This window comes from Corvus brachyrhynchos, unplaced genomic scaffold (genome assembly GCF_000691975.1).
Source record: "Corvus brachyrhynchos isolate BGI_N302 unplaced genomic scaffold, ASM69197v1 scaffold61, whole genome shotgun sequence".
Taxonomy (NCBI): Eukaryota; Metazoa; Chordata; class Aves; order Passeriformes; family Corvidae; genus Corvus; species Corvus brachyrhynchos.
This window is the reverse complement of record NW_008236478.1, coordinates 2,019,849-2,032,785: the sequence shown is the minus strand read 5'-3', so window position 1 is coordinate 2,032,785 and position 12,937 is coordinate 2,019,849. Positions and strand designations below refer to the sequence as shown.

Genomic DNA, 12,937 nt, shown 5'->3' with positions numbered 1-12,937 from the left:
AGACGCGGCCCATCCCGCGGCTCAGACACAGCGACCCCCGCGCCGAGGAGCTCATCGAGAACGAGGTGAGGGGGGTCCCGGGCGCAGTCACCTCCTCATCCCGGCCCTGTCCCTCCGGGGTACCGCGTTGTCTCCGTTGTAGCCGCTGTCCCGCTCCTCTTTGCTGTAGTGGACAGTTTTCTTCGACACTACAGCGTTGAGTTGTGAAATTTGCAGGAAAAGTTTGTTTTAAGCTCTTTGTTGTCGGGATGGAAGTCGTTGGAACGTTGTGTAAAACCATGGACACGTATTGGTTGTTTTTTAGTACGAGCAGCCACAGGTGTAAAGGTTGCTTTGCAGTGGTGGCTCTTGTATTGGTTCTGTACCAGCTCAGTCTTGCTTTGGTAGGTTTGGTAGTTGGGTTTTTTAAGAAAAGTCTTCAAGAAGGAACGTTGTGCATGCACAGCTTGGGAACGCAGCACTGCCATCCTTGGTTAGGTTGCTTACTGCTGGTAGATGAGGAGGTAGGCGATGTCCTTTGTGTTCCTTTTGTAATGGTTCTTTTTTTGCTGTAGAAGAGATGGTTTTTTGATGGCTGGTTATTTGCAATCCTCTGAGAACAGAGATGAGTTCTGTTTCTGGATTCAGAGGTATCTTCTTGCTGGCGTTTACCCCTTCACAGCTGAAGCTGGAAGTGACCAGCCAGAATCTACTGTGTCTCCTGGCTACATGGCAGGACCAAGCAGGCCCAGAAATGTTGCCAGCTAATGTTTGTCTGATCTCGCTGATAGAGATGGGCTGAGTAGCTAGTGCCATCTGTCCCACTGCTACCAGGAGCTTGCTGTAACCCCAGGCCACCACTTTCTTAGAACTTTCTATCATATCTTGTTCGTTTTTCTCCCCAGAACAAGGTATCTGTTTACTTCAAATGCCTTTTCCAATTCCCCATTTTGAAGGGGAGGTCGTGTGGGTGCAGTAGTGAATGTGTTCCTTAAGTTCAAGTGGTCCTTGAATCAGTAAACTTCCTGTTTCTCTCCAGGAGCCGGTGGTGCTGACAGATACAAATCTGGTTTATCCTGCTCTGAAATGGGACCTGGACTACCTCCAGGAAAACATTGGTAATGGGGACTTCTCAGTGTATAGTGCCAGCACACACAAGTTTTTGTACTACGATGAGAAGAAAATGGCCAATTTTAAGAACTTCAAACCCAAGTCAAGTAGGGAAGAGATGAAGTTTGCCGAGTTTGTGGACAGACTCAAAGAAATACAACAAAAAGGGAGTGCTGAGAGGTAAGTGATATATGGAGTGTGGAGGTTTCTCTGTTTCTTCAGGCCTAAGTAGGGGCTAAGTTTCTCTTCAGTGAGTGTTGATGATTAAAGTGTCTTGAACTTTTTAAACTGTTTGTTTGTTTCACTTTATTAGCCTTGCTTTTCCTGCAGGGCTTCTAGTTGACATCAGCCTTGTTACCTGATTAAAAAAGTCATACCAAAAAAACTGTTCACACTGGCTGCAGGAATTTTTTTTTTTTTCCCCTCCTCTGTGTGAAGCAGTGTTTGTATAGAGAAAGAATTAAGCTTCACTTTCTTTTGGCAGACTGTGGTATTGGTAGAGAAGCTTGTTATCTGATAAAAAGGTACAGGCTATGACATTCAGGCTTTCCCACAGAATCCCAAGGCAGTTGGAGCTAACGCTCTTTGGGAAATACGAGGCCAGGTTGTACATGTGCTGTGTACTGGTGGTGATGGCCTGTGCCACTAACAGAGCTGTAAGTTACTGAGAGGACTTTCAGGTGGACATGGAATATAACTATCACCAGCTGTACTTAAACCCTCAGTTAGTGTTTTCAGTTGCAGCCTTCTAAAAAGACTTACAGATGCTTAATTGTGTCTTAATTGGAAGCAACACTGTACCCATGCCCACTTGTCATCTGTACCTTTCTCTTTTCTCAGCTTTGAGTGTGTTTGTTCCAAGAGAGAAGGCAGTCCTTACTCTTAAAAATGCGTTTTCTTCCAGCATTGCAGACAGTAGTCTGTAATACTATGACTGTTGTTACAGATGCTTGATTCCTCTGATCCTCTATGTCTAAATGTAAACATGGCTTTAAGTAGCTTGATACTGAAATGTGCAGGCTCTCCTGAGTCCTCTTTTTGCCTCATGTACTTCTGTTGGAAGAGGTAATTGATGTTGCAGGTTAGTTAGAAGGGGTGGCATTCATCTAGGGATTAGACATGAACATAATTTGATATTTGATGATGGCCAGTCCGTTTAGAGTTTCCCCCTCCTGCCCTGCAAGAGGGTTGTTCTGGCTTAAAATTATCTTTTTCTCTTGTAATCGTTCAAGCTGAACTGATTTCTGTTCTATTCTGTACTGGGAACCTTTCTGCAAAGTTTGGGGACTTTTTGAAACTGTTTCCTTCCACAGGTATTTAAGGTGTGTAGTGATAGAGCAGAATCTCTAGGAAGTACGTCTCTGTTTTGAAATCTTTCTGAAGAGACAGAGGTATGTATGTCTGTGTTCATGACAGAGCTTAATACCTAATTTCTGCTTGTCTCTTGGACAATTCAGGCTATATCTACAGCAAACACTGAATGACACAGTTGGAAGGAAGATTGTGGTGGATTTCCTTGGCTTCAACTGGAACTGGATTAACAAGCAGCAAGGGAAACGTGGCTGGGGTCAACTGACTTCTAACTTGCTTCTTATTGGCATGGAAGGTAAATAGCTTCCTCAGATTGGAGGGGAGAGGGAGACGATTGGGTCAGCAGTTCCATATTTCAGTTCCAGAAGGTCTTTCAAATGGATTTTCCCCTAGTTTCTATGTGTTCCTTCAGAGGAGGTAGTTTAAAGCTTTGGGTTGGGAGGGGACTGATGTCACAATTTAACTTGGGTTATAAAGAGGAAACAAGGAAAGGCATAGCCTGTATCTTGCCAGGCATGTACTGTAAATGCCTGAATGTAATGTGCCTGTGGAAAGGCTCTGTGTGATGCTTGTGGGACTGTGTTTCCAGTAACTGCTAATCATATCCTGGGACCTTTTACTGTTTGCATGCTTCAGGTGCTGTAGATTTAAAAATCTTGGAGTCTGCAGATTAAAAATGCAGAAAGGTTTGCAAGTTGACCAGCATTAGACTTCTGGGCTTTTCTGAGTATGTCCAATGTCTGCCCAGGAGGAAATCTGATTATTTTGTGAAGCCTTTTTTCTTATTGGAGCTGGTGCACTGTGAGGAGGAATTCTCTTTTCATTAAGACCTGACGTTTTTGTCTTGAAAGGCTAGAGAACAGTGGGAATGTTGAAGATGGGTAAATTCTAAAAGTATCTGGGTAGAATAGAATTGCAAATCCATGTGGAGCCTGACTTACAGGCAGGTGCCTTAGAAGACAGAGGTACCACTAGCCTGTTTGCAAGGAGAACGTTCTTTTAGAAAGTAGTCTCAGTAACTGGGTAAGAAATGTACACCATTTTGTGGAGTGGGAGGGCCTATAATCAATGTGGCCAACATATCTAATTATAATTGTTCAATTACACAACTTGGATGTTTTTTTCCCTTTTGCAGCAAGTCATATGCAATCTACAGTAGTTTGTCTTTGCCACTTGTTTTAGTAGCTGAGAGAACTTATTATAAAAACAGTGGACCATCACTTCCTTACAGGCCATATAATCACTAAAATCCTATTAATAGGTTTTGCACAAGAACCAAGGAATTGTCTTGAGCCAGCATGTGCTAGAAAAAGGAATGTCTTTACAGCAGCATGTGATTGTATGATCTATTTAATGAAGTTACGGGGTTAACTGTTATCTTAATTCTTGCAAGCCAAGAGAGTAATATCTGAATTGGCAAACAGCCTGGGAAGCAGTTGTGAGGGGTACAAAATGCCCCATTGTATTTAAAGATTTGATTAAATTTAAGATCTAGTGGCAACAGTCAAGCACTGTTAATCAGACTTGAGCGGGTGCTATTGGGAGCTCTGGTGAGAGAGATTTTACTTGTTTTCTTGCAAAACTTCTAAGACTTTTTTCCAAATCTGACTGTTAAGCTCCTTTTCTCTAGACTAATAATTTTTGATAGTCCGTTCCACAACTTCTCATTTAAACAAAATGTTTTATGAAGAAGCTTCCTGTCAACATTCACCATCTGCTGTTCATTGGAACAAGCTGGAAATCCTTATCCTGTAGAGCATAAGTTGCTGAATATGGATTTAGAATGGAAATTAAGTGGAGTAGCAACAGCTCAATAAAGGCTGACTGATAGTGTGATCAGTTTGTAACATTCCTGTAGTCATTTTCCTTGTTTAGTTTCTGAATATGTGGGAGTGTATTTTCTGTCTTTAGCAAGGAATGTAACTTGCTTCTCTCTTTCATACCTGTACATGAGAGTGTCTTGATTATCTTTTCTCTCTGTGTAGGGACTGTGACACCAGCTCATTATGATGAAAAACAGAACTTCTTTGCTCAGATTAAGGGTTACAAGAGGTGTATCCTGTTTCCTCCTGATCAGTTTGAATGCCTCTACCCTTATCCTGTGCACCATCCGTGCGACAGACAGAGCCAGGTGAGAGTAGCAGATCTTTTCTCTGCTCCATGCCAGAAATGGGCATTTGTAAAGATGCTAGGTGGGAGGAAGCTGCAGTGGAGTTAAAGCTGCAAAACACTTGCTGAGCTTTTGCAAAACCTCTGTTCAGATCTGTTAAGTGGTGGCTGCGTTGGTGGATGGACTGGTGGTTTTCTGTTTGTGTCTGGTCCCAACTCGCAAGTGCTAGGGCCATAAAAATCTTCTTACTGATAGCACAACGGGGCTGCAGTTGCTGCCTTCTCTGTTCTGTTTCATTGATCACTTGGTCAAACACAGGTTTGCTGACAGACAAATTGCAAGATTCCTACCTAAATAGTACTTGGAGGGTACTGCAGGACCTCGCAATGAAGTTAAGATACAAATGGGAGTGTAAAAGCCATGTCAGGAAGACCAGGATGATTTGACACTGAGAGCCAATAGTGAGGACTGTTATTGCAGGAAGTTCTTCTGAGTTTCTTGATGTTTTCTTCTATTAGGTGGACTTTGACAATCCTGACTATGAGAAGTTTCCGAACTTCCGGAATGTGGTTGGCTATGAGACGGTGGTGGGTCCTGGGGACGTGCTGTACATACCTATGTACTGGTAAGAACGATGGCAGGACTGCACCGTGATAAAAAACAGGGGTTTAAAAGGTTTCCTGCTAATTAGTGTTGGTTTGGCTCCTAGAGTATTTTGTTTTGACTTCTCCAGCAACCATGATATTTTCTGTGATATCTTGGACCGGTATGTTTCTAATTCCTGTCTGTTGGATGGGAACAGTAATTCTCCCTGACACCGCATTAATTGTACGTGTACTCAATAACATGTATGAGAAAAAGATCTATATTTAAATAAGGAGAGCTTTCCAGAAGTTTTGAGGTCTTGATGAGGGAGGTATAGGGCAAGGCTTGTCTAGTGCTGTTTGAATTCATCATCCAAGGTATTTCACTATAAGCTACAGCAATAGTTTCTTTTCTTTTTTTTGTGTGATTTCCATGCAGGTGGCACCACATTGAGTCTCTCCTGAATGGAGGGATTACCATCACTGTGAACTTCTGGTACAAAGTGAGTATAAGCACCTTCCAGCACAGCTTGGATAGCTCCATCCCAGAGGGTTTTTTCAGGTAGAGATGTATTGGCACACTTTGTCAATATGAGAACTTCATGGCACCAAGTCCTTTGCTTCTGGAAGCTACTTTTTCCTCTTTTGAGTTGTGTATGTGAAGAACTGGGTGACTGGGAGAAGGTGGAACAAGCTGCCAATACAGGAAGCATGCAAATGAGCTCATTTTGGTATTTCAGGGTGCCCCAACCCCAAAGAGAATTGAGTATCCATTAAAGGCTCATCAGAAAGTGGCGATAATGAGGAACATTGAGAAGATGCTGGGAGAAGCCTTAGGAAATCCACAGGAGGTATGGAAAAGAACCATGTGGTCACTGCTGTTGAAATCATTAAGGCATAATGCAAAACTTGAGATGACAGCTACTTGGCTCTGCAGGTGCCACAGTGAGGGTGGGAGAAAGCAGGATTGCTCTTTTGCTATGCATGGTTCTTCCTCTAGTCTTCAGAAGGTCATTTACTTACAAAAAGGCAAGCTCTTAAAATTACAATTCTGGAAAGGACCACTACAATGAAGTAGTTGTTCTTGTATGTGGGAAAAACTGTACTTTGGCTTTGGGCACTGCCAGGAAAATGTTGTTCCCAAACACTTCTTAGCCTTCTGTGCAGCAATGATACCCATTATTTGCAATAAAAAGGAAACTCTTTTACATGTTGAATCCAAGTCTCTTAAATAACAGAAATCTCCTCTATTAAGTCATGTGCTTCTTCTTCAACATGTGTCTTGCTCATCTCTGAATTCTTTGCAATCTTAACCAACTGGTACATGTTAAAAAAACCCCCTGACGTACTAAGTCTAAAAGACTTGAGGTACTAAGAGTATGCCTTTAAAGATCTGATCATCTGAAAGTGGAAATGGGGGTTGAGGATAGAAATGTTTCCATGGTCCATAATCCTTACCACTGTGCAGAAACTCCTCTTTAGCCTCTCCCATGAGATTATTTTACTGCCATAGCATGCTGAATTTCCCTCTGTGATTAGGCAGTGCTGAGATGTGGAAGTGGTCTTGACTGAAAAAAAAACTTTAGCAAAATCATCAGTCCTAGCCCCCCTTCTTACTGACCCCAGGGACCAGAGAGGATTCAGTGAGTGAGAATGTTCCTTCTCTGCCCTGAAAAAAGCAACTCCTGATGACTATTGACTCCCTTTAATAGCGTTTACTTAGAAATCACAAATGCTGTGTGGGAAGTAAAAATGTTTCAAGGATGTTTCCACCCTGGATGGAATGTTTTGGTGTCTCTTGAAGTTGGTTGTTGGCAGAGAACCCTGCAATTTTGATAGGGTATTTTAAGAATGTGTTTGTGGGTGTCCCAGTGTTTTATCGCTACTTTGGAAGTGATTAAGTGTATCTTGGGCTCTGTGATGCAGAGGGAGCAGGCTCTGCACTGCCATTTGTGTGTAACTGTCCTGGCTAATGATCTGTTTTTGCTTTGAACAGGTGGGTCCCTTGTTGAATATGATGATTAAGGGCCGGTATGACTAATGCCTGGTGCCCGTGGCTGATGTTGGAGCTGCTTTGTTCACAAGCAATGGAAGATACTGAGCGCTAGTATTGCACGCAGCACTTAACAGACTGATGGGTTTCCTGGCCTATCCCGGCCCCCACTACAATAAAGGGGCTACTGGAACTGCAAAACCATTAGTACCCTATTCATCCTCCACTCTCATCTAACTGAACCTCCCAAGAAAGAGTCTGCACTTATTGGAAGCTGGATTCGTGCTCACTAACTTGTTTATTTTCTTTCCTCTGCCCTGTTTGCCACAACAAGGAGCATGGCTTCTGGCGCTCGGATGTGTTACTTCAGGGTTTTCAGGCATATGAAGAAGAGCTTGAAGGATAACCAGGAGCAATATTGTTTCCTCAGCCTCATGGGGCTTGGACCTCCTGGCTGGGTTTGTGTGTTGGTGCCTGCAGTAGATACAGGGTGGGAAATGTTAGGTTTCGCAGTCCTCTGTTGTTAGAGGACCTGTCCCTGCTCAACTCTGGCACCTTTTCGTATTAATGGAAATGAACATGTGAGATGGCCTGTGTGTGTTGAGCAACTGGACAAATGATTCAGTTAGTTCAACCTAAGACACCTACACTTTGGATGTAGTGCAGGGTAGAGATCAGAATGAATTTATCTAGTGTGTGAGCACCAAATCCAATGCTCTCCAAATAACATCTGTCTTGTATGAGTCTAGATAAATCTCCTTTCTGACAGCTTTTTCTGGGGAGTGAAGGCTTCTCTCCTGCTCTTCTGAAGCTGCAGTGTGGTTAAAAGGGGATGTAGCATTATGAAGGGAGATGCATAAATGCCAGGGCACTCTCCAAGTCTTGAATGATTAAGCCACATTTTTAAATTAAATTTCCAACGGATGCTGAGCTCAGCTGTCAAAACACAGTGTCAGATAGGTACAGAGCCTCACTTCTCCCCAGCAGGGGTACTGGCTCCTCAGACTAACACAGGAAAGTGCCCTTTTTACTGAAACTGCAAGAACTCAAGTGTGTGTGGCTGCGCACGTTTGTGTGATTTTGTGTGGCTCCTGTCCAACAGATAAATCCATGCCAGTGTGTGGTTCTCTTCCTTGTACAGTTACGTGAAAGAGTTCAGGACTTTTTGTTTAAATGTGATTAAGTTTATCTTGATCCTTTTTGTGTTCTGGGACTTGACATGACAGACTGGGAAGTGAAGACCAGAGCACAGGAACCAGATAAGTCTCTGTTTGAGTCCTCAGTAATCACTCTGAAGAATAATTTTGCTTTCCTCCTCTTCCATGCAGAAGCCTTAGGCTCATGTGGAAGCTGGCTTTTTATTCCCTGAGGTGTGCTGCACTGCTGTCCCTTGTTCGGGGGGTGGTGCAAAGGTCTTGTATTTTTGATGCGGTTGTAATGGGTCCCAAGAGCTAGAGGTGGAAGAAGCTGTTTCATAGCCCATGTATCTCATCCCAGAAAGTGGAGAATTTGTGTTGTTGAGACTTCCCAGTGTTTTGCCTGTTGTGCTGGGCTTGTTCTGATGTGGGTTCTGATAAAAGTGTAACATGCTACTTGAGAAGTGCTCCATCTTTGGCCTCAGGTCCTATCTTTTGCTGGGACAGCTCATGCACCACTTGCAGTGGGCTTGTCTTTCACAAAGGTGAAAGGCTTCTCAAACAGGAGGTCCTGAGGCAAGTTTTCTGGCTACTTTACTGGTCAGAATAAATGAAGTGTAATTGGCAGCTACAGGGTCCTTGTTCAAGAAGCATGTGTCACTGAGTAGTCTGATTGCCATGTTGCAGGCTCTCCAGAGCTGTGCTTAGATCCAGACGAAGGTCACTCAGCTGGATGCTTATCAATGCTCAGCCTTTGGACAACTGGGGAAGAAGGCTAAGCTCCTGACTGGCCAAAAGCAAGGCCTTCCCAGGAATCTTGGGCACGTGCCCTTTGGTCAAAGATGCTCAGATGAAATCCCATTTCTGTGCTATTTATTCAGCACATGGTGGTCCTTAGTACTGCTTGTTAGACACCATCAACTCTTGAAGCTCAGGGTGGGAATTCATATCCCATGTGGAGAGAGAATGGTACTTAGGGAACTTTAGGATCCTTTTTTTTTTTCTTTTATTTGCCAAAGGTCTAACTTTTAAAGTGTCTGAAGAGGTTTTGCTGCACTTGACTTTGTGAAAGCTCATTTACAATGCACTGATGGACTGACTCCCCCGCCTTCCCTTTTCACCTTGTGCTTTCAATGCCCCTTGCCATGGTATTGGGAAGCTGTGTGTTCTCTGCTAGGGGTGTGTGTGCAGGGGGTGGGGTGTGACAAACACATGGTACCTTCTGAAGTGTAGTTCTTAAATACAACCAATGTTGAACAACAGAATGGTGTGGCTTTTATTTTGTGAGTGGCTGTGTAGAAGAGCTCCATAAGGACATGTGCGTATAAAGCTACCTTTCAGCCCTTCTGACAACTCCACTTGTGTTCCTCGCTGGTGAAAGCTGTTGCATTATTGTGTGTCTTCACAACTTTCTCCATACTACTTGCATGAGCCTGAAAGGGAAAGCTGGTGGGAAGGGAAAAATTCCTCTCCTTGCTGACCTGAATGGTGTCACCATACTCTTGTCACTGACTGGGTGATGGAGCAAACTACATAACCAGGCCTAATGAACTCAATTAATTGTCAAGGAGATTTTGGGGGCAAGCTTCCTGTGTGTACCTGTGCTGTATGTTAGCAGCCTTGGGAGATGGAGTCCTCTCTACCTGGTAGACACTGGTTATTTTATGGCAATATTAACTCTACAGCAATCTTGGAATCTAACCATTAGTGAAATGTTGACTAATTCTGAACAAATGTCTAAGGTGTAATAAAATAGGGAAGAATTGAATAGTAGGTGAGGGATGTTGGGGTGGTGGGAGAGAGAGAGAGAGAGAGATGTCTCAGCCTGGGCTGCCCCAAATGGCATTCTCTCCTTGCACCCTTGGGGGACGGGGCGAATGTGAAGGGAGTATGAAAGCCAGGTGCAGAAAGTCTGACTGTGGGTGCTCACCCTTCCACGCTGTGCCTGCTGGGATCATCATCTGAACACCCTTGCTTCTGTTCCACTGAACTTTGAGATCTGCTGTGTCTGATCCTGTAGTCTTTCTGCTCTGCACTTGCCTCTTGGGTAACATACAGCTGGTGTCACAATGCTCAGAAATGTTTCAGGTTGTGCAAAGAGCAGAGGAAACTGAGGGATGAGAACTCTCATTTGAAAACTAGGTCAGAGTCCAAGATTTTTCACTTGTATTTGTAGTCTTTTTCTTGTGTTCTTTTATTAACTTAGGTCCCTTAATACCTTTCTTCTTTTTTTTTTTTTTCTCCTCATGTCCCTTTTCCTTAAAAAGTGGGATTCTTCTAAAGAGAATTCTTAATCCTTGTAAATCACGGATGCAGGATCTTGCCTGTGTAAAGAGAAGTGCATGGGTTTTTGAACTGATGCACTTGTTCACCCCCTTGTTGATCAGGGTCATGCTCAGCTTAGGGAAATTTGGAGTGATAAATCACCTCTAAGGTAAAGCCAAGAGGTGAGGATCAGGCCAGGTTTGAGGAGTTATCAGGCACAGCTGCAGTGCAGGGGCAGTCTAACTCTGGGGGGGAAGGGGGACACCCTTGGCATCAAAGCAGCTCTTGAGAGAGAGAGAGGGGCAGGCCTGGGCTGAGACTTCTTTTGTTTGCAACGGTTCTTACCAATGACCAAGCTGACCTTGAACACAATCAACTGTGCCTTAAAGCCCTAGAAAGGGGGTAGTGCACACAGGGTCTCAACAGTCTCCTGGCAGGCCTTTGCTGATGCATGGTCTCAGCTGTGGAAGCAGAGCAGCAACTGCAGCAGAGGTACTGCCTTTGCTCATGTGTTTTCATGCTTAGAGAAATGCATCTCTGCCACCTGTGCGTGAGGAGCTTCCTTGCACTCTTGCTTATGGTTTTCACTTTCTGTTCCTGTTTTGGAACAGAAAGCACCTCTCCCATCAATGTCCTTGGAAGCCCTGAAGCCACCATCTTTCCTGGGCAGTTCTCTGCGTTGGTGCTGCCTAGAAGGAAAGGGAAAGATGCTGTTACTGTGACAAACACATGCAAAGTAAGTTCTAATTACTGCCTTGAAAAGTCAAATATTTGTTGCAAGCAGAGGACTAATTGTGGGGGGAGGGAGCGGAAGTCGAGGCTCTTGGAGTGTAAGTGGAACAGATGCCCGGACGCCTTGGGGAAACGCAGCTTTCCTCTACAAATCAGAGCTTTAAATTACAAGGCTTTTACCAACGAGAACAGTTGTGGGAAGTCGTCTGCTCTCATTTGCGTAATGGCTTCTGTCACTGGTGATTAGACACAGGATGAAGGAAAAGAAATTTGACAATTAGGAATGAGCGATCATTAATCAGAATCTTTGTTAGAAGGAGGGAAGGGGGGGAGAATATCCCACAAACAATGGAGGCAGCCACCAGAGCCACAGTGAAGTCCACAAGATGCATAACTAAGTGTTCCTGTTGCTCCACAGAGCCCTCTCTGCCTAGGTACAGGGCAGCAAACAGGGGTTTGGTTGGGTTGGAAAGCTTGGGGACGACGGCAGCGAGGCAAAATCCTTCCAGTCTTGTTCAGTGATTCTCAGATACCTACTTAGTAAGGGAGAGAGCATATCTGGGAGAGCAGTCCTTCCCCTACTGACACCTTGCACTTCCATCTCAGGGCCTGGCCACAAACTGACAGCAAATTACACGGAAATGATGTCTTAAATTTTCTGTCTCCTTTCTCCACTTCTTGCATGCAGTTTCTCGTGTGGAATAGAGCAGGCAGGGACCTTGACTGGCATGCAGAAAGCTTAGGATGGGCAACATGAAAGCAGTTTCAGGCTCTTTTCCTGATAATGTCATTTTCTACAAGAGCAAGAAGGAACCTGGTGGACTGCATGACAGGTAAAGAAAATGCAGTGGTGACTTCTCTGTGTCTGTCATTTGCTGTCTTACCTCATCATCCAGTGATGCACAATCCAGTATATGCATTTGTTTGGGTTTTGTGGACTTTGATCAAATTATCAGTACATATGACATCTATGTTACCTGTTTTTCCTACAGCTGTCATTCATGGTCTTGTCAGGCTAAACAATATTTTGGTATAGTTTGCATGAAGAGGCATTGCCTCTGATGCAATCAACAGCTCTAGCTTGGGAGGGGGTATGACAGACCATTTGTGGGGCATACAGTGTTGGTTGGTTCATCTGAAGACTTAAGCTTACTGGATCCATTGATTTCAGTGGCAATTCCTGTCTTTGCAAGGCTGGGTCATTTACTTGGGGTGAAGGTCTCCATCAGGGTGATTATTCTTTCTGTGACTGGAAATCAAAGCAGATACAAAGGGGAGAGCTGAAGCCATGTTGCCTCATTCCCAGCTGGCTCTGAGCTCAGACAAATGACACCAGCTTGGGTTTTCAGCCTCTTCCCATGGCTGGTGTTCACCACAGGAACTCAAATGAAAGAGAAAATAGATCAGGACAGGATCTAACACGGCTTTTCATCCAGAGCTCATAATGACAGAAGTTAGGAGAATCACTGGTCACATTGCTTAGGATGGGGAGATATGTCTGGTAGTGACTTCTATCCCCTCTTGAACACAAGAGGAGGGCTGCTTCTCATTCTCAGCAACATTTAAAATGTGTGTTTACATTTGGAGGAGTGCACCTCATGCTCTTTGTAGAGGGGAAGGTAGGTTGTGGTGTAGTGGGTCAGAATTCACTTCACAAATTTGCAGCAAACCCTGAGCAATCCCAGACTTTGACATGGCAGGGCATTGCCCTTGCTGT

At 44.1% G+C, this 12,937-nt stretch overlaps 1 protein-coding gene across 1 annotated transcript in view; it reads left to right on the top strand.

Moving 5' to 3' along the window:
* Window positions 1-9,485, top strand: part of HIF1AN (hypoxia inducible factor 1 alpha subunit inhibitor) — an 11,388-nt gene extending 1,903 nt beyond the window's left edge. The window contains exons 2-9 of the mRNA XM_008643884.1: window positions 3-65; window positions 1,019-1,269; window positions 2,547-2,695; window positions 4,386-4,531; window positions 5,029-5,135; window positions 5,534-5,597; window positions 5,835-5,945; window positions 7,091-9,485. Of these exons, the coding sequence (XP_008642106.1) occupies window positions 3-65; window positions 1,019-1,269; window positions 2,547-2,695; window positions 4,386-4,531; window positions 5,029-5,135; window positions 5,534-5,597; window positions 5,835-5,945; window positions 7,091-7,135 (936 nt within the window). The 3' untranslated portion in view covers window positions 7,136-9,485. The remainder of the gene's footprint in view (window positions 1-2; window positions 66-1,018; window positions 1,270-2,546; window positions 2,696-4,385; window positions 4,532-5,028; window positions 5,136-5,533; window positions 5,598-5,834; window positions 5,946-7,090) is intronic.
* Window positions 9,486-12,937: the final 3,452 nt, after the last annotated feature.